A 25,332-nucleotide genomic window follows, 5' to 3' on the forward strand; every position below is an offset into this window, starting at 1 on the left:
GTGTAAATCTACATTTTTAAGTTAAATCCGTTTCATTGTAAAATACGATCAAACAAATAATAGATTATTGTAGCCCTTTTACCTTACAGTATAAAGTGCCTTGAGATGACTCCTGTTGTGGTTTTCGTTATATAAATAAAGTTTAATTGAATTAATTTTAAAAGTGATATTGGTCATCATATCTATTACTATACTATATTCAGACATTCAAATAAGCCCCCTGAAATATGTTAAATGAAATATTTAAATGGAGCTGAAAAAAATCTGTCTCAAACATGAAGTATGAAAATGCCTTTAAAAGAAAAAGTATCAGTATTAGTACATGCAGTATCAGACACCACTCAACATGCTCACAATTTGTCATATGTCCTCTAGAATCAGTATATTTTATGGTCCTACTTGTGAAATTTCATACAAACCGTGCATGACTGGCCTTGCATGTCACGTGGCCAAACAAAGGTCAATAAGCCCGTTCAGTAGAGGGTTGTGCCTCCACATAGGGCAACTGAGCTGCTCAGATTTTATCTAGAGTTCAGAGGAATATTAGTGAGAGTCTAGGGTACTCAACTCAATAACAGTCAATAAAAAAGAAACATGGAACTCGGATCAACAGTCAGTGCTGTGAGGAGTACGAGGGTGCTGGATGGTGACAAAGTACGTCCTGCAGTTGTAGTTATAAAGGATGGGAAGATACATGAAATAGTCTCGAGCTGCAGCTTTTCTGAGGATGTGGCCTGTCAGGTAAGCTGGGTCTCACTTCTCAGAACACTGCTCAGGATAATTCGCCTGTCTGTAAAATTGTAATTCACTGATTTAACACTCCTGAAGATCTTATTTCTCTCAGATGCTTGATTCATTGCATTGTTTAAAAAACTTTTCTGTGGTTGGAAGGTGCTGGATGTGGGTGACAGCGTGGTGATGCCAGGCATTGTAGACTGCCACGTTCACGTGAATGAACCAGGCCGTACCTCCTGGGAGGGTTTCTGGACCGCCACCAGAGCTGCAGCAGCCGGAGGGGTGACGACGATTGTGGACATGCCGCTGTAAGTTGGAGACTTCACCAATTCAGAAATCAGTCCCTGCAGTCTGATCAGACAAGGTCACTGGCAGAGCGTGCAGGGTAAACAGACTGCAAAATAAATGTTGTTTTCCTCAGGCAAACATCAAAATGAATCTGAGAAGCACTGTACGTCAATGGCTTGGTTTAAAATGTCAAGGCTGAAATTTTTATTTGTGAGCAACACTTTATTCTAAGAATTATACTTACAGTGAATGAGTTTAGGGTAACTGGAAAAAGTTTAAAGCTAGAAAACAAAACATAACGATGCAGTCTTGCCTGACGGGTTAAATATAGCACAAATAATGAAAAAAGTAATAGTAACGTAACATGTCTTCTTTATCAGTTTTATGTTTTATTCTATGGCTGAAAAGATTTTTGGCTTTGGCCTGGGACCATTTTAGAAAGATTATTTTTAAACAGTAGACATGAAGCTCTCATCAGGCCTTTGTTATTCACACAGAAACAGCATCCCTCCCACCACAACTCTTGGAAATTTTCACGAGAAGCTGCGGGAGGCAACAGGGAAGTGTTTTGTGGATGTAGCCTTCTGGGGAGGCGTGGTCCCTGGCAATCAGGTAATGTGTGCACAGCTTTAGCATGATGAACTCTACAAACAGGCCAGGTTGTAAAAAAGCAAACACAAAAAATCAAGACTAAAGAAAACGCTCCATGAATGTCTCCTTGCAGCTCCATCTACGTCCAATGATCCAGGCTGGAGTGGCTGGCTTCAAGTGTTTTCTCATCCATAGCGGGGTGGATGAGTTCCCCCATGTAAATGACAGCGATCTACATACAGCCATGAAGCAGCTGCAAGGCACAGGAAGCGTCCTGCTGGTAATTTACAAACCAAAACATCTTACGTAACATTAAGTTCTCTTACTCTGTGTGTGATTTGCCTTTAGTTTGCACACAGAACATTGCCAGATGAAATAAAAAAATAAGCCTTTTTCTCCTGTCTCCTCCAGTTTCATGCAGAGAGGGACGTTTGGGAAGGAAAAGGAGAGACTGGTGGTAACAATCATTACAGTGTTTTATGAAAATACTTAAAAATATAATGTAGTCAGTGTCCAAAATTCATTCATCCTTTATCCTTTTTATTTGTTTTTACACTAATAAACACTGATATTTTCTTACCCAACCCCATGTTAGACCCTTGCCAGTACTCCACCTTCTTGCGGTCCAGGCCAGACGTCATGGAAACCGAAGCTATTCGTGTTGTCACAGAGCTTTGCCTGCAGTACAGGTGAGAAAATCATCATGTTAACGAATAACCATAATATCATAGTTCATATATTTGTATAGGTTCTGTTTGTAGCAGGAAAAAATAGAGTCATTCCATAAGAAAATCAACCAAAGGGAGACACTGATGTTTCTTATAATATCCCTGCTCCAGGGTTCGCTGCCACATAGTTCACTTGTCTTCTGCAAAGCCACTGAAACTGATTGAGGAAGCACGGCAGGCTGGAGCTCCTCTGACTGTGGAGACCACCCACCACTATCTCAGCCTGTGTGCAGAAGACATACCTGCAGGGGCCACGCAATTTAAGTGCTGCCCACCCATCAGAGGATCTGTTAACCGAGTAAACAATCATATGTACAGAAGACACAAAGTTGACTATTTTCAGCAAACAACAACAAAAAGCTACTCTCTGACTGAATTTTTTTTTTCCCCACCAGGAGCAGCTATGGTCTGCGCTGAAAGCTGGACAGATTGACATGGTGGTCTCAGACCACTCCCCCTGCACCACCGACTTGAAGAAACTGGACAGTGGAGACTTCACACAGGCTTGGGGAGGGATTTCTTCTTTACAGTTTGGTACTGACTCGTCCAAACACAAATGCAGAATATTTAATATTCAGTAGCAACTATCAAAAAGCCAGGCAGACCTTAATGTCTGCCACGGTCCCAGGACCTCAGCAGCCTACATCAACCCCTTCTGCATATCATACCGGCAAAGTTGATGCCACCTGCCTGCAGTTACTGCTGCCTCAGCAAGCCTCTCTCCTCCATAATTAATGTCATGTCAGATGCGTGATCTGTTCTGTATCCTGAGGAGGTCTTGCTGCAGCTTTCCAAGTATTTGTTTGGTGCAATGGAAAGACCAAATGCCAAAACTGTATTTGGATGACAGTAATGTGAATTGTTAACAGGCATTCGCATCAATAGTAACTGCAGATGGAGAAACTATTCTACTCAACTACTGCAACATAACGTAGTGTTTCAGACAATACAATTATAATCACAGCACTTTCAGCACTTTTATAGTACCTCGTATAATAGTGAACGCTCTAGTGAGAATCAACCACTTGATATGAATAGAAGAGATGATGTCTCTGTGTGTTAGCCCTCTGACAGACTGGTGACCTGTCCAGGGTGTAATCTGCCTCTCACTGTATGACAGCTGGGTTAGGCTCCAACCCCCCGACCCTGAATGAGATAAGCAGAAGAAAATGGATGGATGGATTACAAATGAATTCTAATCCGTGGAATATTACAGGGATATGCTTCTTTTCTTTTGGGTTGGATTAGCTGCCCCCTGCCCCCACATATCCCCATAATGCTTTTGACAATCACTGACAGTCAGTCAAAGTTCACAGGAAGGTAAACATGAACGAGTTCCAGTTTAAAGCAATCATTTACTGTTCTGCCTCAGTGAGAGAGCGGTCAAAGTGTGACACCAACACGTCTCGTGACAGTGATACGCAGTGTTTCGCCTCATACAATCTTATTATTAAAGGACAAATAGAATTAAGGAGTGGAAAAACTCTGATTTGATTAGTCTCAGTTCAGTTCTCAGTGATCTTCTTTATTACTCTCATCGTTTTCAGGCTTGTCTCTGTTCTGGAGTTCAGCCAGTAAACGAGGTTTTCAGCTCCTTGATGTTGTGAGGCTCCTGAGCCAAAAAACAGCTCAGCTGTGTTGCCTCGACAGCCGGAAGGGCTGCCTTGCCCCCAGTTATGATGCCGACTTGGTCGTGTGGGACCCAGAGAGAGAGTTTGAGGTAAGAAACCATAAACAGTCATCATATCCTGAGGCAGATGTCTTTCATCCTTTGCTGTGTTTCACAGATTCAAGAAGAAAACATACATCATAAAAACAAGGTAAATACAATCACTGAGAAAATTTTAACATAAACACTGTATGATGAGTTGACGAGTGTTGTTTGTATAACAGTTTGCTGTTTGTGACTGTGCAATCAGCTGACTCCTTACCTTGGCCTCAAACTGCAAGGGGCCGTGCGCGCCACCATCCTGAGGGGACGGCTCGTGTACGAAGATGGCAGCTTCTGCGCCGAACCTCTGGGGAAGCATCTCCTCATCCCTCAGAAGACAAATCAGGCCCAACTGTGAAGCACAATGACAAGCTGTCATAATAAACCTCAAATATTCAATTCACCACTGATTCTCACTGAGTGATGGTTAAAAAGTTATTGACCTCATAATAATGGAAAACAAAAACTGGCCTAAGGGTCATTTAAAAAACTAAAACTTCTGCTGAACTTTAGCATTTTAACTGCACAGAAAAATGTAATTACGATGCCGCATATTTACTTCAAAAGAATACTCAAGCAAAAGCTTTCATCTGTGCACTATCTCTAAAATTAGAAACATCCTTTCTCAGAGTGACGCTGAAAAACTAGCTCATGCATTTATTAATTCTATGCTGGACTGCTGTAATTCATTATTATCAGGTTGTCCTAAAAGCTCCCTGAAAAGCCTTCAGATGATCCAAAATGTTGCAGTGAAAGGACTGACAGGGAGTAAAGTGAGAGCATATTTCTCCCATATGGGCTTCCTTTCATTGGCTCCCTGTTAAATCCAGAATCTCCTCACATACAAGGTCTTGAATAATGACAAATCTTAAAGGGCCATACTCTCCCAATAGAGCACTTTACTCACAGACTGCTGATTTGATTGTGGTTCCTAGGATATTTAAAAGTAGAAGGCTGTCCACTGTGAGTCTTGTTTTAACAGGAGATTTCATCCTGTTAAAAATGAGTTTCTCCTCATCAACTATTTCCTTATGAGAGAATTGTTGGGTTCTTAATGACCCGAGAAGTAATAGATTTAATTAAGGTTCATTAATGCATTTAAAATATCATCTTACAAAGTGAATTTTTTTTAGCAAACAAACTCTGTTAATGTTTTAGGAACACTGCAGTTTAATAGTTAAACCTGAGACTCAGTTGGTGGTCAATGATTAACATCTCGGGACATGCAGGATCACTTGCTTATCTTGAAAAATGAGAACAAATCAAACTACACGAGCTCATTACACAGAGAGACCAACAAGTGTTGACATAAGAAGAGAAAGATAAAAGCAGAACATGTTATGATGGTCTTCTGACCTGTGGTGCTCACTGGTCAGAAAGAGAGGTGTGTTAAGCTGAGGTGTGGTTTCTCTGGTTCCACGGCTCTTTGCGGTTTTGTTTTGCTTGTTACACTGCTGGGAAGATGTCGTCCATCTCTGTACCGCCACCAAAATGCCTGCAGAAACCTCTGACTGTTCCCTATCGTCACATGTTTGGACCGGGACCTTCAAACGTCCCTTCACGGATCTTGGAGGCTGGTGCTAACCCTGTCATTGGACACATGCATCCAGAGATATTCGAGGTAACTTCAGAGGTTTAACACCAATGACTAGGATCTATATTTGGGTTGCATGCTGTCTGTGCTAGACAAAGATTGGGAATGGTTCTAACATCAGATAGATCACTACTCGTTACACCAAACTTTTTCAATTACAGATAATGAACGACATCAAGAGTGGGATCCAGTATATGTTCCAGACTCAAAACAAAATGACTCTAGCTGTGAGTGGCACCGGCCACAGTGCTATGGAGTGCGCCATCTTCAATGCAGTGGAGCCCGGGGAAAGCGTGCTTGTAGCTGTGAATGGAATCTGGGGGGAGAGAGCAGCTGAGATGGCAGAGAGGATAGGTAAGGCTCATTGTATCATTTGTACCTAACAAATCCTGGAAGATAACCAAATTCAAAAATATAATTTCCTACAACAGATGGGCACTGTTCAAAAAGAGCTTTTGCTGTGGAATACTTTCGCCTTACGCCTTTTCCAAATGTACAGCAAAGTTGATGTGTGCCATCTGCTAATCTCTGAAATCGCCTAAGAAACTGTCTCTCTCACGCAACTGTGCCTCCACCCGGGCCATTGTGTGAGTTCCAGGTTACACAAATTGTGACAGGCACAACATGCATGACACCAAAGCACACTGCAAGTCAAGCTGAACATTTTCACAGACGCCATCATAGCTGTTTAAAACATTAACTTAATGTTGTGCTAGCAGCTGAACCTATAATCTCCTGAGAAAGGTTTTTACTGAGGTCATACAATAAGGGAACCATGAGCCATATATGCAGTCTATGGTGAATACTCATTAGCTGCTCTAGTATTTGCAGCATGTCCACAGTAACGAACATGTCAGGCAGTGCATTATACTGACTTTTAGGAAAATAACGGAGCATTGTGGAACATAATTAAATAATCTCCCATAGGTCTTTCCACAGGATTTGATGATAAAAATACAGAGTATTACTGCTGCTGTCTTTTTAAGGTGGCTTTCATTGGTGTAATTAAAAAAACAGTTAATTAAGAAAAACGCATGTGTATCAAACCTGCAGGTGCGAGAGTAAACACTATAGTGGCTCCTCCTGGTGGCTGCTTCACTATTGAAGAGATGGAAAAGGTATTGTTTCCTGATGCTCCAGTTATCAGGCTACTTTAATCATTTCTGTCACTGCTGCCACTTGTGTAATCACACTGTTATCTCACCGCAGGCTTTATCCAAACACAGACCTGCGCTGCTCTTTGTGGCACACGGAGAATCTTCTACGGGAGTCTTGCATCCTTTAGATGGCATCGGACAGCTGTGCCATAAGTAAGACACAGCACTTTGCCATCACCACATCTGCAGCTAGACAGATGATATAGGTGTTTTGTGATTTGCTTGCAGGTATAACTGCCTGTTTCTTGTTGACTCTGTGGCATCAATTGGAGGAGCCCCTGTTTACATGGACCAGCAAGGTGCACTGAAAAATCCTGCCAGATGTTTCCAGTCTTTATTTTATGAAATAATATATGTGGATTTTTCTGTCGATGTTTGTACTTTTAGAGATAGATATCCTGTATACAGGCTCCCAAAAGGTTCTGAATGCTCCACCAGGTACAGCACCGATTTCCTTCAGTGAGAGAGCATGGTAAGAACTGCACATTTTTATCATTTTTATTCATTCAGAATAATAGGGTACCATAAGTATTTAAAGGTAAATTTATCCACAGCCAAAAAATCTTCAGCCGAAGGACAAAGCCTGTGTCATTTTACTTGGATTTGAGTTGGCTGGCAAACTACTGGGGATGTGATGGAAAGCCATCAAGAGTGTAAGACTTTCTCTGCAGACTGGACCGTGTTTCAGGCTCACTTTTAACCTATTACTAAGATCATTTGGTATTGCTTTGTCTCTTTTCATAGATATCACCACACAGGTCCTGTCACTGCTTTTTACTCTCTGAGGGAAAGTTTGTCTGTCCTTGTTGAAGAGGTGAGACATGAGCCTGCAGTTTTAACATTTTATGCAATTAACTAATGAAGCACAGAATACAGTAATGGAAACAGAGCGTATCTCCTCTGTGGAAACCTGAGATAAAAGCACTGCAGCTAAAACATTTGGTGTCACTAAGCAAATGTCACATTTTCAATTAAAATCCTGACTTTTATTAAACAGATGAGTTGCAGAGTGAATGCGAAATATAGACCCCTCACTTTTCTTGAATCAAAAAAGAGAGAATAATTAGTCCAGCTGCAGCAGTCAGAACTTTGCAGATGCAGAACTCAGTTTGTTGAGGAAATCTGCAGACACCTCCCACCAGTTGAGCACTTCTTATGGCCCATACAGTTAAGCTCCAGTTAAGCAGCTGGATCCTATGTGGTTCAGTAACTGTCTTGGGAATCCCATAGAGGGGGAAAAATATCTATTATCCTGCTTATCTCAGTCTGAGTTGCAGGACAGGAGTCTAAGCAGGTATGATCAGACAGCCCTCAGCCACCTCCTCAGGTGAGGAGAGGGAAGTGGCTTTTGTAGTTAGATGCCCAAACCACCACAGCTTTCTAGATCCATGGTGGAGGGGTTTACTTGGTTAAGTGATCCCAAGAGTGTTGATGTCAGGGGCAATTTGTCAAAACAGCCACACGGTAGTGTATGAATTCATTAATAGATAATTAATTAATGAGTGAACAAATGTTTGGCTTTTGTGCAGGCTAAAATATTTCAGCCTTGTACTGATGATCATGTTCAGAGAATTAATCCTACCAACTTTAGGATCGTTATATTTCTACAGTCTCCAACAGTTATCAGGCCAAAATTTAATTTATCCACTGCTTTGATTGGAATACCAACAACGTGACATTCCCACCAGACTTGGTATTGTGTGCCTAATGCTAATATGAAAAGTGCTAACACACTAGTCTAAGAGTGAACATGAAACACTTTCCCCTGTTAAATATTCATGTCATCCAGCATTAGAATTTAGCTGAACATGCAGCTTCACAGCACAGCTGTAGAGCACACTTTTGTGATCAGTACTCTGAAAATTGAGATATGGTTGATGAGTAAAGGACTTGCAGCTCCCTAGTGTCTGCGAATTGTCTGTGAATTTTTTAGCTTTAATTCTATAATTCAATTTTTTTAAGGGTTTGGAGAATTCATGGGAACGACATCTGAAGGTAGCCGAATATTTCCATGCTGGCCTGGAGAGCATGGGTCTCAAGCTTTTTGTCAAAGAAAAGGTAAGTTTTTAGAATAATCATAATAATCTGTATGGGAATTTACATCAAGCTTGCAGCTCTTTCTTATATAAGATTAAATAATGAGCTGTTTGTTACAGCGTCTGAGGCTACCAACAGTCACTACAATTGTTGCTCCTTATGGATATGACTGGAAAGAGATCACAAGCTTCATAATGAAAACACACAATCTGGAGATTTCTGGGGGGCTCGGACCATCAGTTGGTTTGGTAGGAGAAAATGATGATCGAGTGCCAATATGCATCATCCAAACACATTTGTTCCTGCCTGTGTGTTTTACATTGGATGTTTTTGTCGTTTTCCAGGTGCTCCGCGTGGGACTGATGGGATGTAACAGCAGCAGGGAGAACGTCGATATGGTGCTGGCAGCACTGAAAGATGCTCTGAAACACTGTCACAAGAGCAAAGTGTAACACGTGTCTAATGCTGTAAAGATCATTTTCCCATAAGGATGAAATCTGGTGCTCATGTGGTTGTGCAGTTAAATATTAAAGTTAAATACATACATATATTGCAGTTAAGTACATTTTTAACAATACAGTAACTTGTCATGACAGTCTCTGTTAATGGGAAACAACCTATTCCACCCCCTCCCATCTGCTTTATGGTCTTTTGTTTTTGCTGTGTTCATTCACAGAACAAACCAACGTATCAATAGGCTATAATTTAATATATATATATATATATATATATATATATATATATATCTAATTATTTAACTAGGAATTAATGATTAATTTCATTCATCGTGTCAAAGGGAGTGAAACAGATTATTTCCCTCCATACTATCAGAAAAAGAAAGGTGTTGAATATCACCTTTTACAGGACCTGTGGGTATTTAGCTGGAATTAGTTTTAAGTGATCACCTTCATCCTGATGGGAGTGTTCCCTTCCAGGGTGCCACCGGACACAAAGGGACAAAAAAGGGATAGCAAACAATAAAAATATATAGTCTTTATGACCTCCAGCTCTAAAAAACAACTAAACAGTTATGGGACATTTTGTGTCTATTTGCTATCCAGCACCATTATCAAAACACCAAATCTGGGAATATCTTTTAAAACGACATCCAGACTATCAGATACCTGGAGAGTTAACGCCAACTCTTATAGGAGGGGTTGTCATCTTATTTCGCCGTATTATTACCTTATATAAATCAATCTCCAATATGAAGCATCTCAAGGAGATTGCTGTTGTGATTTGTTGAGATTTCAATCTGAGAGCGAACTTCGGGACACTGCACACTCACAGGTGAATCAGCCAGTAAATTGCCCTGTGCTAATAAAACGTGTTTTATTCAGCATAACTGTTGCTTGTGATTAAGTGTATGAAGTTCTAAGTACAGCCAAGGAATTAGAGAGCAGTTTTCCATAGATATTGGAGCAGTTGTAGGAGTTTTCTTTCCTGCATTTTTGCTTTTCTTGGATATTCTAATTCAAACAGACTGACGGAGTATTTACACGGTGTTGTAGGCAAAATCTAAATGATCTGTGAAGGGGGATGATGGGTAAACAGTAGAGGGCAGCAGTCGGAGAGCTAATGGGCTGGCTGAAACGTGACGAAGTGAAACAGGAAGTGCGTCATTGTGTTTCCTTGTTGACGTTTTGTTTTAGGAAAAGGCGGCAAATGGTGATAGGGAACAGGTCTGTTTCTAGGGCTTGGCTTCAGTTTGTTCGTGGTTTCTGCAACGTTCACCGCAGCACTGACGGACAGTGGTCGGAGATGGCGGGTAAGAGAGGAGCGCTCATCGTGCTGGAGGGGGTGGACAGGGCCGGGAAGACCACGCAGTGCAGCAAGCTGGTTCAAGCTCTGCAGCAGAGCGGCAGGCCGGCTGAGATGATGAGATTCCCCGGTGAGAATGCTTTCCGTTTTTCACCGAAGGAGCTTAAAGTTCTCCTCTGGCTTTAACGTGTCTGACGTGTTGTCCCGGGGCGGTTTTCTTCATGCAGACAGGACCACGACGATCGGACAGCTGATTGGGGCTTACCTGGAGAACAAGAGTGATTTGGAGGACCACACGGTGCACTTGTTGTTCTCTGCAAACCGCTGGGAGATGGTGTAAGACTCTCTACGTTAGTGTGAACATATGTGCCAATGAAAATCTGTGTAAAAAAAAAAATCTCAGGTGTTTTCAGTACCTTTAATGAGGTCGGCTTCCTATTGGCTGCAAATCAGTGTCAGTGGACTGATCCTCGAGCTAACATGTAGGAAGTGACACGTTCCCAAGTTACTCTGATGACAGGCACTACAGGAGGAATGATACAGAGAAAATGGGAAGCAGTCCATGTTTGGACTTTTCAGTGCTTTAGGTTTACTTCATGCAGTCTTAAACAGGGGCGGATCTACAGGGGTGCCACCTCTTGCCACCACAAATTTGCATATGACAGTGTTGTTTATTAAAAGAAGCTAGCATTAACACCTTGAGCCTAGCTACAATTAACACTGAATATAAATTCTAAAACTGAATATACTGCATATTGTCAGGCCTGCAGGCCTGTGGTGTTTTGTGGCAGACAGACTACTTCACTGGCACAATCAATTTGTGTGGCATCTGATTGTTCTGTAAATGTCTTTGTTTACAAAATTTGTGCATAGGTTTTTAAAATGTACAATTTAATTTGCATTTCAAGTTATGAAAATAATTAACTAAACATGTTTGTGGTTTTTACAGTAAAAAATAAACTTTTGCTGACTCTGATTTCATATTTTTTTGTGATTTCAGATCACATGTATTATTACAGTATAGCAATGAAAAAATAACTGTAAATTCAGACATGTGAGGTTGTGCTGAAAATAATGACACCAAACTAAGCAAGGCAAAAAAAGATCAAGCTGTTATTAAAAAATGGCAGTTATACCCTGGACCCCAGAGGGTTAACCTAATAAAACATGAAATATTAGGTTTAAATGTTTGGTGATAAATGTGTTGATGACAGTGCAGATTTCTGGCATTTTGTTTACATTCAAGCACAAAACAATCAGATTATTTCTGATATAAAAATGACTATGAAACGTAAGTTAGACTTGTGATTGTAAATGAACCGCCCCATGTTCTGTAGCTTTCTGGTTTTTATAGTTATTGGGCTACATTAATTTTTATTATATAGGCTATACACTACATAAAATCAAAATTCACATGTTTTATGTAACTGAAATATATGATTATGTGGGCTAAAGAAAATAGTTAAGTTATAGAATATATTTATATGAAAGGTGTATACTTATTGCAGTTAAATTATTTTAATCATATATAATGCATTTTACAGAATGTAACACCTGCATATGTGTAAAACAAAATGTCTTTGCCTAAACACTAATGGTCTGGCTCAACTGGAGACACCAGGCTAATAAAACCCAACAGTGTGATCAGCAGCTGGACGAGTGTTTTAATGTCAGGTGTAAAACCTAAAGCAGACAAACGGGTGGATGAAGACGGAGCAAAGATTTCTGATCTTGTCTTTCTTTTAAAAAAATGAAGGGACAAATTCTGAGCAAAACGCTAACAAAGCAGAAACCCAGTGATTTGTATTGATGGCTTTGTTTAATTTATTTCAGTAGCATTTTTTTTTTTGTGTAGAAAAACTCAGATGTTAGTTTTTATAGGACACCCCAGAAAGTTCATTGTGAATTTTATGAATCAATAGCTTATTACGTGTGAATTTGTTTTTTTTAAATAATGTACACTTACTAAAAGAAAAGTCATGATTTGCAGATAATTGTAGCAGTTTGATCCTCTTGAGATCAAACTGGGCTGCCTGTGGCACGTGAATTAAAATGGTTTGAGACCCTGTAACACAGGCTTTGAGCCTTATGGCTGAACGGACTCTGTTTATTGATGCACAACTAAATATTTCCTAAATCAATATCACATTTTTAAGGTTTCCTAAAAAGTAAAATCATTCTATGAAAAAAATCAGTTAGTGCTTCCCACCTCAGAATCAGCTGATTTATTTTTTTACAGCAAGTTTAGTACAATTAGATAAGCCATGTTCATTTTTTTTTTACTTCATGCTATGAATGTTATAAATCACAGGTCCTTAAAAGTGCATAGTGGTGAGTTCAGTTTCACGCTTTTTTTTAATTATTTGCATTGGTTCCTTCTCCAGTTTTTTAAGTGCAAATGGACTGATTGGCAAACACGACAGCAAACACTGCTGGTTGTATCAAATGTGCTGACATTTGTTTCATTTCCTTTAAGTCTTTACACAGCCTAACAGATTCTAATCCACAGGCCTTTAATGAAGAAGAAGCTGGAGCAAGGCATCACTCTGGTTGTAGACAGGTATGCTTTCTCTGGAGTTGCTTTCACCAGCGCTAAGCCGGTAAGTGCATTTATTCTGCTTTTCAAACTCCATCCATCAGTTCGGTATTGCAACATGCAGTCGAGCGTGACAGATAGAGGTTTTTTGTCTTCTTCAGGGCTTCCGCCTGGACTGGTGCATGCAGCCTGATGTGGGACTGCCAAAGCCAGACCTCGTAATGTTTCTGCAGCTGAACCCGGCCGAGGCTGCTCTCAGAGGACAGTTTGGGCAAGAGAGATACGAGACGAGCGTCTTCCAAAGAACAGTGCAACAGCGGTTTGAACAGCTGATGAAGGATCAGACAGTAAACTGGCAGGTATGAGGGAAGCCTGAATGGAAGATTTATTCCGACAGGATGTTTAAAACGGGGATGCATCGGGCCGATATCTGTGTGATCAGGTGCCACCTGTCAGCTGCAAAGCACCGCCTAAACTCTATTTCGTGGCTGCGACACCAACAGCTTTTCTTCATGTCTTTATAGTTGCACTGGCTTCCTTTTCCTGATCAGTCTGTGCCATCACATACAGTAATGTATCATGTTACCACCTCCAGGGTTATTTTACTCCACCTGTCTTCATCAGGTCCACTCCACACTGACAGGTGTTGGTGAGAGTATAAAGCTTGACTTGCACTGCAATGACTGAAGTGAATAAATACTGTGAACAATGAGAGTATGCTTTATCTTACTTTATCTTGGGCCTAGTGTTATTTATTGTTCTAGAAATAAGAATTCAGAATGTGAATTCTTGGATAGTTTTCATTTTTACAAAGTTATGAAAGCAGTCCGAGGTTCTCTTATGGGGCTTTCACACAGGACGTATCATGCACCGAGCTGTGCTCACTACTAGAATCAGCGAGCTGCAGAGCAAAGAGCTAAACAGGCAAAGCTTCACCACCGTTAAACTCCACAGCCGCATCTATTTGGATGGAAACCCGTTTCCAAGGAAGTCTTTTCCTCCTGTGGTTCTGATATGAACTTTTCCACTCTGTCTGCTGGATGTCTTCTTTCTACTTTAGTGCAATCCAAGTTTATATTTGCTGAACTGTGGCAGCGGTGTCTGCAAGCACTCCAATGCTGCCTCCTGTGTGAAAGCACCTCCACAGTCTCTTCGTTGCATCTTATTAACGTTAAACTATCTGGAAAAAGACTAAAGTCGCCGATTTGTTCTAATTATCGAAATTTTCTTCCTCAGGTGATCGATGCAGCACAGAATATTGAAAATGTTCACAAAGACATCACAGCCCACAGCCTCAATGCCATCAACAAAGCACAGAACCTGCCGCTCGGAGAGCTCTGGAGTGAAACTCTTCAAAACTAAAGTCCTCTCCTGCACCCCACAAACTTCATCCCACACGTTTACTTGAGTAAAATATTACGTCCCACACTTGTACAAGTCAAGAGAGCTATACAAATTGAAATTCAGCTCTTTTTATTTTTGCTTTTTTCATTCTTTTACATAACTATTGTTCTGTCACCTGCCTATATACTGCTTTGATTAAATAAATAATCTTCCAATGGATGAGTGTATATGTTTCAGACTTGGCGAGGATACAACTAAGACAACTTGTCTTCAGATTTGACTAAATTTGGTTTCGTTACAGGCTGTTACAGACGTCAGTTATTAGTGACAAACCGCGTAAGCCGTGGGCATCATGACCGCACCGTGTTTCTACACAACATAAAACTGTTATGGCAATTTTACTAATGGAGTCAGGGAAAGGCACCATATCACTTCAGAAGAAACATTTAAAAGTGTTAAGACTTAAATGGAAACACGTGTATGTGAAGATGTGCATACAGAATTTATCCTGAGCTCCTGCTACAGCTCCCCTCCACACCCCTTCCCTCCCCTCCCTCAGGCAGTCTCAATGATGGAGCATTCGGAGGCTGTGTGCCACACACTGACTACACCACTGGAGCTGGACTGGCTCAAGAGTTTTCCAGTTCACGTTCCTTCACTCAGGCTTCCCTTCTGATTCAGAGAAGACACGGTGAATCTTCCGTCCGCCATCGAGAACAGCAAATCATTGTTCGTTATGTTCGTCACAGGGAAAGGATTTCAAATTCCTCGTCCTCTGAATCGAAGAATCGCTCCAACCTGTCTGAGTCTGAGAAATCTGCAAAGGAAAATTTTAAAGAAAATTTTAAATTAATGTTTATTAACTCTGTGAGTTAAGACTCCAGAAACAGTGTTTTATTTATCTTTAGGGGGGATTCACACATCTTCCTTGCTGTCATGCATTTTCTTGTTTGGTGAGCTTTACGACCAATCAGTGTAGCATTATTGCCACTGGCCCCCCTCTTAAAGGGGGGTAAAAAAACAAAAAAACAAACATTTTTTGTTTGGGGGGTTTTTTGTTAACGCCCATCAAAAACTAACTTTTCTTACCAAAACGTCCTCTTGCTTTTTTTTCTCCCAAAAGAAAGAGCTAAAGAGTAGCTACAACACTCCCCTCACAGAGTTGAATTCGTTTTTAGCATATTTAAGAAAATAATTTGCAGTATATTTACCAGGAGTAAGGTTAAGGGTGTCCACGCTGACCATATGAGAGGGCTGGCTGTCTACGAGTTCGAACATAGGCAGGGTCCCTCTGTTGCAGGACAGCTACAAGACAAGGACAATTATTTTTGCGATATTCCAAAAACACAGCGATGCCTTTATTAAGTTGTAATAAACAAAAATTAATGTTACAGACAGAGAGAGACACACCCTTCTTATGCGCATACACCAGTCATCAAACTCATCCTCTGTTCTGCAGAAGAAACCCTGGAAGAGCACAGAAAACACATTTATGTCTAACTATTAATATTCATATCTGCACACAACAGCCTGTGTGTCATCCGATATGTTGTTCTGTTGATTGTTGTATCAGCCGGAGGCACTTCTGAAAGGTCTTTGGCAGCATCTGGACACAGTATGACATTTTTTCCAAGCCCATCGTTATTCCACTAGCTCTTTACATGCCTCCACTACCTTATCAGGCTCTTTCATACTTTCCAACAAATGCTGGACAAACTTGGGATGAGATCTGTTAACATTTGTTAACCTAATGGAAGGTTCAGCTATGGATCTTTTTCTTTAGTAAGTGGGTAATCTGTTTTCCCCTTTATTATCCTCTTTACTGTACGGAGGAAAATACTGTCAGACATAAACTGCTCCGTGGCGCAAAAAAAGGTTGGGGACCGCTGGTCTAAGAGACGAAGACTGTTCTAAGAGCTCTGCACTGTCAAACTCTCCCTGGCAGTCCTACCGCTGCGATGGATGGGTCCAGTTCACAGATGTGCATGCGACAGGGTGGGTGCTGGCAGTGGTACGTCTCATCGGGGACCTGACTGTCTTCAGACGGCTCCACTGCAGGCTGTGTGGTGTGTGGGTCTAAATAGATGAGTTCTTCTCCTGGGGACAAAAACACGTGTTCAGACCCAAGCGGGTAACTTAATGAAGGTGTTTAAGAAGAGAAGGAAAAAAAAGAATCACATGATGAACATGAGCTGTTTAGAATGCACAGTTTATTTCACAAACACAGAGACTAGACATACCGACATAACCAATGAAGTAATGGGCACTGTTGGGTTTTCCCCCAATAACACCAAGGGACTGAGGCAGCATGAAGCATTGCTGTGAAAAGAGACAAGAGGGTTTATCTCACCCCAGCTGTGGCTGAATTTGGCTTATATATATATATATATATACACCATGCTGGCACTGAATGTCTCCTTAAAATCCCTTTCCCTAAATTAAAATCTATGATAACTTAACGGGAGTTTTATTCAGGTACCGTTCTTGCATTGTTGATCCCATAATGCTGTCAGTCATGAGGGGTCATTAAATTAATAATGAAGCTTTTTATTTCCGTTTCAGCTGAACAGAGATGTGCTTTTTACTCCATGTGTTAGACGCTGGGATTGAGAAGCGGGCAGTGGGAGGCCGTACATAAATTCTACAGCACTGAGATTATTGAATCTGTGGAAGTGGCTTGTAATTCTGGAAGTGGATAGAGATTTAAATTAGCAGAAGCTGCTTTTGAATACTTTTGTATCTTGGCACTGCTGATGAATTATTTATCTTGTTCCCAAACAGGCATCTGCACTACCCACAACCCTTTTAGAGTTTTAGTACGGATAAAAGTCAGGCACACGGAGACTACATCCATTATCTGACTGAAAAGCCGAGGACACTACATGCTCAGACTGTCGTAACTTTTAAATAGTTATTTTCCTGGTCACTAACATAAAAGAGCATCCAAAGACAGACATCCTGCATGACTTTCTGACTGGTGGTTGGTCACACTTGCTCCAGGCTCCAGTTGCCTAGGTAACCGTCTGTAAATGTGTGTACCAAGCTGTTGCGTGTCAGTCAACTGTATCATTTGCTCTCATTGGTTGTCATTTCCCTTGCCTTGTAGTTTAGAATAGTTTTGCCTGAGCCCACTTTAATTCACCAACAGTTATATCAGCTGTAGTCTGGGCTCAGTGTCATTGATTTCTAAGGTCTCTACGCTGCTACTTCCTTCATGTGTGATTCTCCTTAACAGTATTGGATTTCTGATTTCTAAATGCCTCACATTCTACAGTTCGTCATTATGCCATTTCTTTGTGGTTATCTGTCATTTTTCCCATTTTGCAAATCACATCTGCACTGACAGTGCTCATTTTTCATGATACAGTGGCCATAACTACTCACAGAATTAGTTGTGTCATTATGCTGTACATGCTAGTTTCTCACCTTGAGGGTATCAATGTAGGCATCATTTATATCGCTCAGGCCCAGCCTGAGGGGGATGAGCAGTACCAGAGGTCTCCAGAGCGCCGTCTCCTCCTCAGCCATGGCACACGCTCCCTCCAGGCATCCATTAAGCTCCCCAACTCCCTCCGATTCTCCATAGGCTCCTGCAGCATCCAGCCAGGGCATGCAAAGGCGCTCTACAGAAAAATGATCACAAAAACCAGAAAATTACTCAGATTACTGTCGACCATGCTGCCAGTACATTACAGTGAAGGAAAACTACACCAGATACAAATTAGGTCTGTGTAGAGTTATGCTGCTACTGGTAAATTAAGTAGCAGCATAACTCTGTCTTTGGATGAACTTGGTTTCTTTGCAGAGACTCATATCAATCTGTAGATGTTTACACACAGAAACTGTTAGATTTGGTCAAACAGGAACTGTGTAAACAGTCCACAGTTGCAACACAGCTGCACTCACTGATCTCCTCGATGACCACAGTGTTGTCCATCGCCACGTGTACAACTACTTTGCTCCACGTATCAAACACCGCCAGCTTCCTGAAAGCAAAACAGCACAGTCACACGTTTTAATTTTACCCCAGCGCTCCAAAACACTAGAGAACTGCCCACCCTCTGGACTTCCTGGTCCACTGGGAGGTTTGTGAGCCAGTCTGATGGAGGTGTAAATTTCATGGGGCAAACAGGAAATTTTTCATCAAGTTTCAAAACATGGTGGTTCCGTGTTTCTAACGTTTTTGTGTTTTGGGTTTTGATTAGCGTGAAATACGATTCTGAGACTATATGTGATGTCACAGCACCGTAATTCACTTTAGCAGCAAACTCCTGACAGCAACACTTTTGACAATCCGAATCAGCGCTTTCTTTTACATCCATATGAGTTACCCCTCAGACATAAAAGGGTTATGGGGTATAGACGTCACCCCGCTGGGCAAGTGGCGTGGACACCAAAGTTGTGAATGAGATATCTCCAAAACAAGTCGATGTAGGACTTTGAAAGGCAGGTGCATCTATGAAAAATCTCAAACCAGTACAAATACTGGTGACCTTGAACTCAAGGTCAAGTTCAGACATCAACGGGTAGACCTGGTGACCGGCAGTATGTTTATTTGTTTGGAAAATGTACACCAAAGGGGTACTTCATGTTAGAAATGATTAACCAACCAATCAGCATCCATTGGGAGACTGCTAGTATTTATGTGCAGCTTGCCATTCTCCGTAAGAAAACTATTGGGGGGGGGGGGGGGGGGGGGGGGTAAAAAAAAATAAGAAATTTACATTTAAATTTAGATGTTTACTGAAAAATGTATTTTTTTCCTAGAACTAATTGTAAGGAACTATTTTAGCTGGTGTTACATATAAAAGTCAACTTAAAGGAATTTGAATTGCAAATAATAAAAATGCCACACTGGTATGCTGCACACTAAGTGATATCAGAGTGGGATATTTCATTGGGGGTTTTTACTCAGCTTTTTTTTTCCTGTTCTTACCAGGATTCTTTTCGATTTTCCTGCAGTAGTGATAAATGTCTGAAAAATGAAAATAAATGGCTGACCGATGAGCAGAAAAACTATAGTCCAGAAAATGCTAATGGATTAAAGACCAACAAGTAGCAAGTCAAGAATTACCCCATAAACTTGAGAGCAGCAGAAATGCACTAAAAATGTTTAAGGCCTTAAAGACACAAATAATGTGTGCTTAAGAGAAATGCTGAACACAAAAACTGTTGTTTGCTCACAAAAATGCTGCACAGCACAGCTTTAATCTTTAATTTACAGAGCACAGAGCCAGTAATTCCTTTGTTCCAGCTTTCAAAATGCGGGGATTTCTTGCTCATTTTGGCTTTGTGTGTTTGCATGAAGTCCACAATGGACCCTTGTGGTACTTTCCTGTACTTACTTTAGAACCTGGGCAACTGTGTTTGGTCCATACCACTGGCCAATAGGCTTTCCCTCTCCAACTCCCATTTGAGCTGCAGCATTTAATAAGAACAGAAGAAGAATTTCCTGTGAAGTCTTTCACTCAAGCCTTGGTGTAACTGGAATGGTTTGAAGCTCACTACTTACCAATTTGATGGATGGAATAATAGCTGTCTTTTTTGTCGATGAAGGCGTTGAGAAGACTGATGTACTCCTCTCTTTGTTTCTGGCCTTTGGCCCATCTCCAATCTGAAAACAAAAAGGTCAGTTATGAAATCTGTCAAAAACAAGCCTCGTTTCAATTCACTGGAGACGGGCTGTTGGTGCCACGCAGAGATAAAGTCCGCCTTACCTCTTCCTAAATGTCTGCACACCAAGGCCTCGCCCAGAATCATCTGGCCACACCGTAACATACATCCCCACCCCGTGTCTGATGTTGGTCCGGTCCCCCCTGTAACAGATTCATGGGTCACCCATAACGCCTTTTGATAGCCAGAGGTCACATTAGAAATGTGTGACAAAAGACCAGAACTGACCAATCGGTGGGAAGTTTTTTCTGTATGTGAACCACAGGCGTGAAGTGACATCTGATAAAATCTCATCTTTCTCTACAATACAGACATCGGCATATTACAACATATCCACATCATAATGACAAAACAGAGTGGCTGACTTTGTGATGTGTTTCGTAGGTAGAGCTGGGCGATACGAGATTTTTTCATATCACGATATGTTTTTTTCATTTCAGGCGATAACGATATCTATCACGATATAAGCCAAATAACTATATTTGTAAGATTTAAATGTGCCGTTGCTCACAAGTAAAATGTGAAATAATCAGCAGCTTGTTTTTATTTAAATATTTATTTCCCATAATAAGTTCAACAGGGTAGATGTACTTAAGGAACATGAGACTTTTTCAGATAAATAAAGGCAAATATTACAAACTACACAAAAGGCAGTCGCTAAAGCGTTTAAGTTTCAAAATGGAACAAACGAAACAGACTAAATTGTCAATTCCACTTAGAAACAAAATATTAATTCTAAAAATAAATCTTAGTTTGTTTTACAGAAGAACAGACAAAACTGACTAACTTTTGTCAATATCAAATAAACTGAGAACTAAAAGGAAATTCTCAATCTCTCCTTGTTGTATAGCTTAGCTTTTCAAACAGTTTTAACAGTTACTTTAGTCTGACAAAAGCCGAATGACGAATTAGCGCTTCCAGTCAGAGACTGAGGCTACGTCCACGCGTACACGGGTATTTTTGAAAACTGAGATTTTCCGTTTTCGTTTTAAAAAATAATCCCGTCCACACATAAAGGCAGAAATGAAGGAAAACGCTGCTATGAACATGCCAAAGCAGCAGGTGGCGCTAGATTCCTAACCGTGCAGAAATGTTGGCCAATCAGAAGTCTAGAAGCCTCGGTGGGAAAAAGTAAACAAAGCTGGGGCATAGAAGCAGAACCGAGTCGTATGTGTGGAGGGACAGTAACTGTGTGTATATGTAAGCATTTAAACACTGCAGAGAGTAGAATTAACAGTAACAGTATTGTAGAAATTCATTTCACCGAAACAATAACGTGGCGCACAGTGTGACGCATGCACCAGTTTATTGTATTTCCAGACTTGCTTTCGGCACAATTTACAGTGCACGCTACTCTGTTTTTTGTCAGACTTGAAATAGCCGAAATACCTTCACACTACGGAACTTCTATGGCTCTTCCGTTCGACAATCTCTCCGGCGTTGGAACCATCATCTGTTTTCTCTTCGGTCACGCTCGGTTGATTTTTCTAGTCGGCACACTCATTTCCTCCATTACACGCTGGCTCCATTACCCGCTGGCTGTTTCCCAAACAAACACACGTGCGGCTTGGCACTTGTGCTGTACATAACAAGTCACGCGACGTGATGCTGCGGCTGTGATTGGTTCGGCTCTGCGCTACTTAATTTGGATTGGCTGACCTTTTTTTTTTTTTTTTTTTTTTAAGAGGACAAGAGCGGTGAAGTCTATCGCGATAGTTAAATTTCTCTATCGAGTAAAAGTTATATCGCGATACATATCGTTATCGTTCTATCGCCCAGCTCTATTCGTAGGTATTGAAATTTTCATGCGAGAAGATTCAAGTCCCACCTGTGAGTGCATTGTATTCTTTGCCCAAGATCCACACAGGCTCCGAGGTCTCGGGAAAATCTTCAAACTCAACAAATCGAAGTGTGTCGTATGTCAAGGTAGCTGCAAAAAAAAAAAAAAAAGGAGGAGGAGTCTGAGGGAAGATAAAGCTGTTTTCACAACTCAACTCGGGCAGCTTACACGCTGACAGCTGAGGTGGTTTATCTCTTGCTGTGCAGTGCATGTGAGTGAGGACCATATTCAGACTTGTCAATAAATGTCAGGTGATCACCAGCATTATCACAGGCCAATTATTGCAGCTGATAAACATGAACCTATCTCTCAGGGAGTTCAGATGGAGTATCCATTAGTTGCTGGAGTGAACTCTAAACCACATCCAGGAACAAAAATTTGGGGGCTTTTAAGAAACTGATTAAATCAAGTGTTCCCATTTGTTGCAGTGTCCTGCCTTTAAGCACTTAATATCCAAACCATTCAATTCAATTTATATAGCACCTAAATCCCAACAACACTTGCCTCAAGGCACGTGAAACTGTAAGGTAAAGACCACACAATAACACAGAAAATCTCAGCAATCAGGCGACCCACTATGATTTAGCACTTGGTGACAGCGGAAAGGAAAATCTCCATTTTTACAGGAAAAAACCTCTTGTTTGTAGTAACTTCTCTAAGTCAACATATAATCTTCTGCAGACTGCCTGCCATGCACAGGATCAGCAATCCAAAGCAATGGACAGTGCACAAGAGAAGTGAAGGGAGTGCATGCAGGACGGAGTGGGTGGAGAAGTGTCTGAAGTGGTTTATGTCAAATGGGTAGCAGAAAGAACAAAAGGGAAGGTTAAGAAGATGGTAGTGAGACCTGCTGAGATGCATGGTTTTGAGACTGTGGCACTGATGAAAAAACAGGCCGGTGATCTGGAGGTGGCAGAGCTGAAGATGTGAAGACGCTAGATTTTCATTGGGCGTGACCAGGATGGATGAGATTAGGAACACATACATCAGAAGGGCAGCGTACATGTCACAGTTGGGAGACAAACTGTAAAAGTAAGGCTGTGAAGGTTTTTGACATGTGCAGTTGAGAGACAACAGATATGTGGGCAAAAGATGTAGAAGGCTGAAAAAAGGAAGAAGACAAAAGATGTGATTTATGGATGTAGTGAGAGAGGACATGGAGATGATTGGTGTGACAGAAGTGGATGGAAGACATAGTGTGAGATGGAGGTAGATTATCTAACATGAGGACTCCTAAAAGAAACAGTCGAAAGAAAGAAAAACACTGCCACAAGACCAGGATAACCTGTATTTGTTTAGAGTCAGGTTAATGTGGTTAACGACTGTCTATTTGCTTCTTACGATTGCTCACTGCTTACATAACACGCACAGCGAAATTCCCTAAAAAAATTATTCTCAATTAAGTTTTTTCCTGTTTAGTTAACCCCAATCTGAACCAGCCTATCTAAGCATAATCTAGCACACCCTCTAAAACAACCAGAAAACTGCCTTTTGAGTCATGAGCAGCTAGTAACCACCAAGAAAATGTATGAAGCTGAATTAAACTCTGGAAGTAGCAGCCTTGCTGGGAGCTAGGAGCAAAGAGCAAGTACCATCTGGATCCTGTAAGCCTCTGGTGCTTCATTTTAAATGTGAAACAAAGTTGGAGACAGCAAGTCAATCAATATTTGAAAGACAGGTATGGAGAGATCACTTTTATATTGAGAGGACTTTATTTTGAAAGGCCATGCCACTCGAGTCAGTGAAAAACACTCATCCATCAGTCTGAAAATGATTCTTCCGTGCTCGTACTTTAAACTCAGAGTCAGATAATTTTACTGATCCAAAAAAAGCAATTCATTTGCAACTTACCTACACAACCTACTTGCAAAATAGCAATAGTGAAGAAGATGGACAAAAAATACATAATAGATTGACAAAGAAATGTGTATAAAAATTAGCAATCATAAAACCAAGTTATTCTAAATGACCACTGCAAAAGTTAAGGGATTTAATAGCTGATACAATGAAGGATTTTAAATATCTCTACTTGTTCTACAGTGGGTTACAAGGTAGTAACGACCTGTTACTTCCTGAACACAAGAGATAAAACTTGGTCATGATGTTTAATAATAAGTGAGCACAAATTTCTCTGCCTAACCCGCGTGATTTTGGAGCAAGTGCTAACAATGCTGCTGAGGGAGTTTCTATCATTAAAAGCTAAAAACATTAAACGAGCAGATACAAGGAACTGTTAAGGGACTTTCAATAACTGAATAACAAAAAAACATAAAATTTAATTTTTGTCCCTAAAGACTTGATGAGGATGGTCAATGTCCAACCACAATAACAGGCTAGATTCAGGCTTCTCACTGCAGCTGGAAACACTGCGCTCAAAGACAAGATAAACTTCAGTAAAACAGTAACAAACATCAATAAATGATCGAGTTCTTATTAAAAACAGCATAAAACTCCCATTAAACCTGTTATCAGACACTAGAAAATATCTTAACATGCCTTAATATTCCCACCGAGCTTTAAAAATACGTGTTGCCCACATAACTAACAAGAGTCAGGCTAACAGCAGCTTGATAACCGATGTGATGGTGACAGCGCATCAGCAGGGATGCTCATCTTGGGCGTAACAAAACGTTAGCTAAAAAGTCCAAAGATGTATAGAGGACAAACTATTTAGAACAACATATGGCATCACAAGAAACGACACCTTAATAAATGTTTTGTGATGACACCACAAGTTGTCAAAGCGGGAATCCCGCAGATTTAGCAACAGTAGCAGCAAGCTAACGATAATTAGCAGTTAGCTTTAGTCATCACTTTAGCAGCTAGCGTCACCGAGGCAGGCTGCCAGCTGGCGACGCTGATCCCAAAGCGGCAGAGCAGAAGTGCCACCGCCAGGTGTTAAAGAGTGATGCTGTAGTCATTATAACTTCTAACGAGATTGCTAAGGGAGTAAAATATCATATTTTCCTGTAAAATCTCGCTTACCTGCATCCATCCCGACGGTCTTCACCCGATCTTGTTTGTTGTTCTCTGCACTCGGACACGCTGGACCAATGGGAAGAGAAACCTGCTGCGGAATCCGGAAACAGCCGGGACGTTTCTGTCAATATCCAATCGAATCTGGCGAGGCGGCTTTAAGACCAATCGGGAGTGCGTGACGTATCCATCCCGTGGAAAGCGGTTTCATGGTGCGTTCACGTACACAAATAAACACCAAAGGTGCGTTCAGGAGAGACCCTTATTTCCCTGCTGTATATAACCACTGAATGTCAAAACATCTGAAGAGACACGGTCTTTAGAGGTTTATATGGAAACTAATTAAAAAATAAACCCAACT

The 25,332-nt window shown here is 41.0% G+C and overlaps 4 protein-coding genes across 5 annotated transcripts; 3 read left to right on the top strand and 1 right to left on the bottom strand.

The window, feature by feature from the left end:
* The first annotated feature begins 461 nt into the window (after positions 1–461).
* On the top strand, positions 462–4,456 carry LOC146680475 (allantoinase, mitochondrial). Of its 2 annotated transcripts, none has more exons than XM_085449729.1 (11): positions 462–741; positions 892–1,043; positions 1,521–1,635; positions 1,748–1,894; positions 2,026–2,071; positions 2,210–2,303; positions 2,454–2,640; positions 2,738–2,876; positions 3,890–4,062; positions 4,130–4,162; positions 4,236–4,296. In XM_085449729.1, the coding sequence occupies exons 1-11, from the start codon at positions 595–597 to the stop codon at positions 4,263–4,265; spliced, it is 1,263 nt and encodes a 420-aa protein (XP_085305855.1). In that variant the 5' UTR covers positions 462–594; the 3' UTR covers positions 4,266–4,296. The 2 variants fall into 2 exon arrangements, with proteins under 2 accessions (XP_085305855.1, XP_085305854.1); XM_085449728.1 differs by having other exon boundaries at positions 463–741; positions 4,262–4,456.
* Positions 4,457–5,334: 878 nt separating this feature from the next.
* On the top strand, positions 5,335–9,389 carry agxta (alanine--glyoxylate and serine--pyruvate aminotransferase a). The gene is made up of 11 exons (XM_085449732.1): positions 5,335–5,674; positions 5,809–6,001; positions 6,701–6,765; positions 6,857–6,957; positions 7,033–7,103; positions 7,192–7,276; positions 7,359–7,457; positions 7,549–7,618; positions 8,767–8,862; positions 8,961–9,089; positions 9,186–9,389. Exons 1-11 carry the CDS (start codon positions 5,516–5,518, stop codon positions 9,291–9,293), a joined length of 1,176 nt encoding a protein of 391 aa, XP_085305858.1. The 5' UTR covers positions 5,335–5,515; the 3' UTR covers positions 9,294–9,389.
* Positions 9,390–9,461: 72 nt separating this feature from the next.
* dtymk (deoxythymidylate kinase (thymidylate kinase)) lies at positions 9,462–14,701 on the top strand. Its single transcript, XM_085449733.1, has 5 exons — positions 9,462–10,732; positions 10,830–10,938; positions 13,112–13,202; positions 13,300–13,497; positions 14,375–14,701. Exons 1-5 carry the CDS (start codon positions 10,420–10,422, stop codon positions 14,498–14,500), a joined length of 837 nt encoding a protein of 278 aa, XP_085305859.1. The 5' UTR covers positions 9,462–10,419; the 3' UTR covers positions 14,501–14,701.
* atg4b (autophagy related 4B, cysteine peptidase) lies at positions 14,595–25,115 on the bottom strand. Its single transcript, XM_085449730.1, has 13 exons — positions 24,981–25,115; positions 21,984–22,085; positions 20,384–20,455; positions 20,200–20,298; positions 19,995–20,096; positions 19,828–19,900; positions 18,389–18,468; positions 17,909–18,105; positions 16,723–16,801; positions 16,434–16,579; positions 15,893–15,949; positions 15,694–15,787; positions 14,595–15,299 (listed from the first exon to the last, which is right to left on the bottom strand). The coding sequence occupies exons 1-13, from the start codon at positions 24,988–24,990 to the stop codon at positions 15,226–15,228; spliced, it is 1,185 nt and encodes a 394-aa protein (XP_085305856.1). The 5' UTR covers positions 24,991–25,115; the 3' UTR covers positions 14,595–15,225.
* Between the last annotated feature and the right edge of the window lie 217 nt (positions 25,116–25,332).

This window comes from Copadichromis virginalis, linkage group LG23, assembly GCF_057382275.1.
Source record: "Copadichromis virginalis isolate Kocher_CV1m ecotype Utaka linkage group LG23, C_Virginalis_male_GT1.1, whole genome shotgun sequence".
NCBI classification, from domain to species: domain Eukaryota; kingdom Metazoa; phylum Chordata; class Actinopteri; order Cichliformes; family Cichlidae; genus Copadichromis; species Copadichromis virginalis.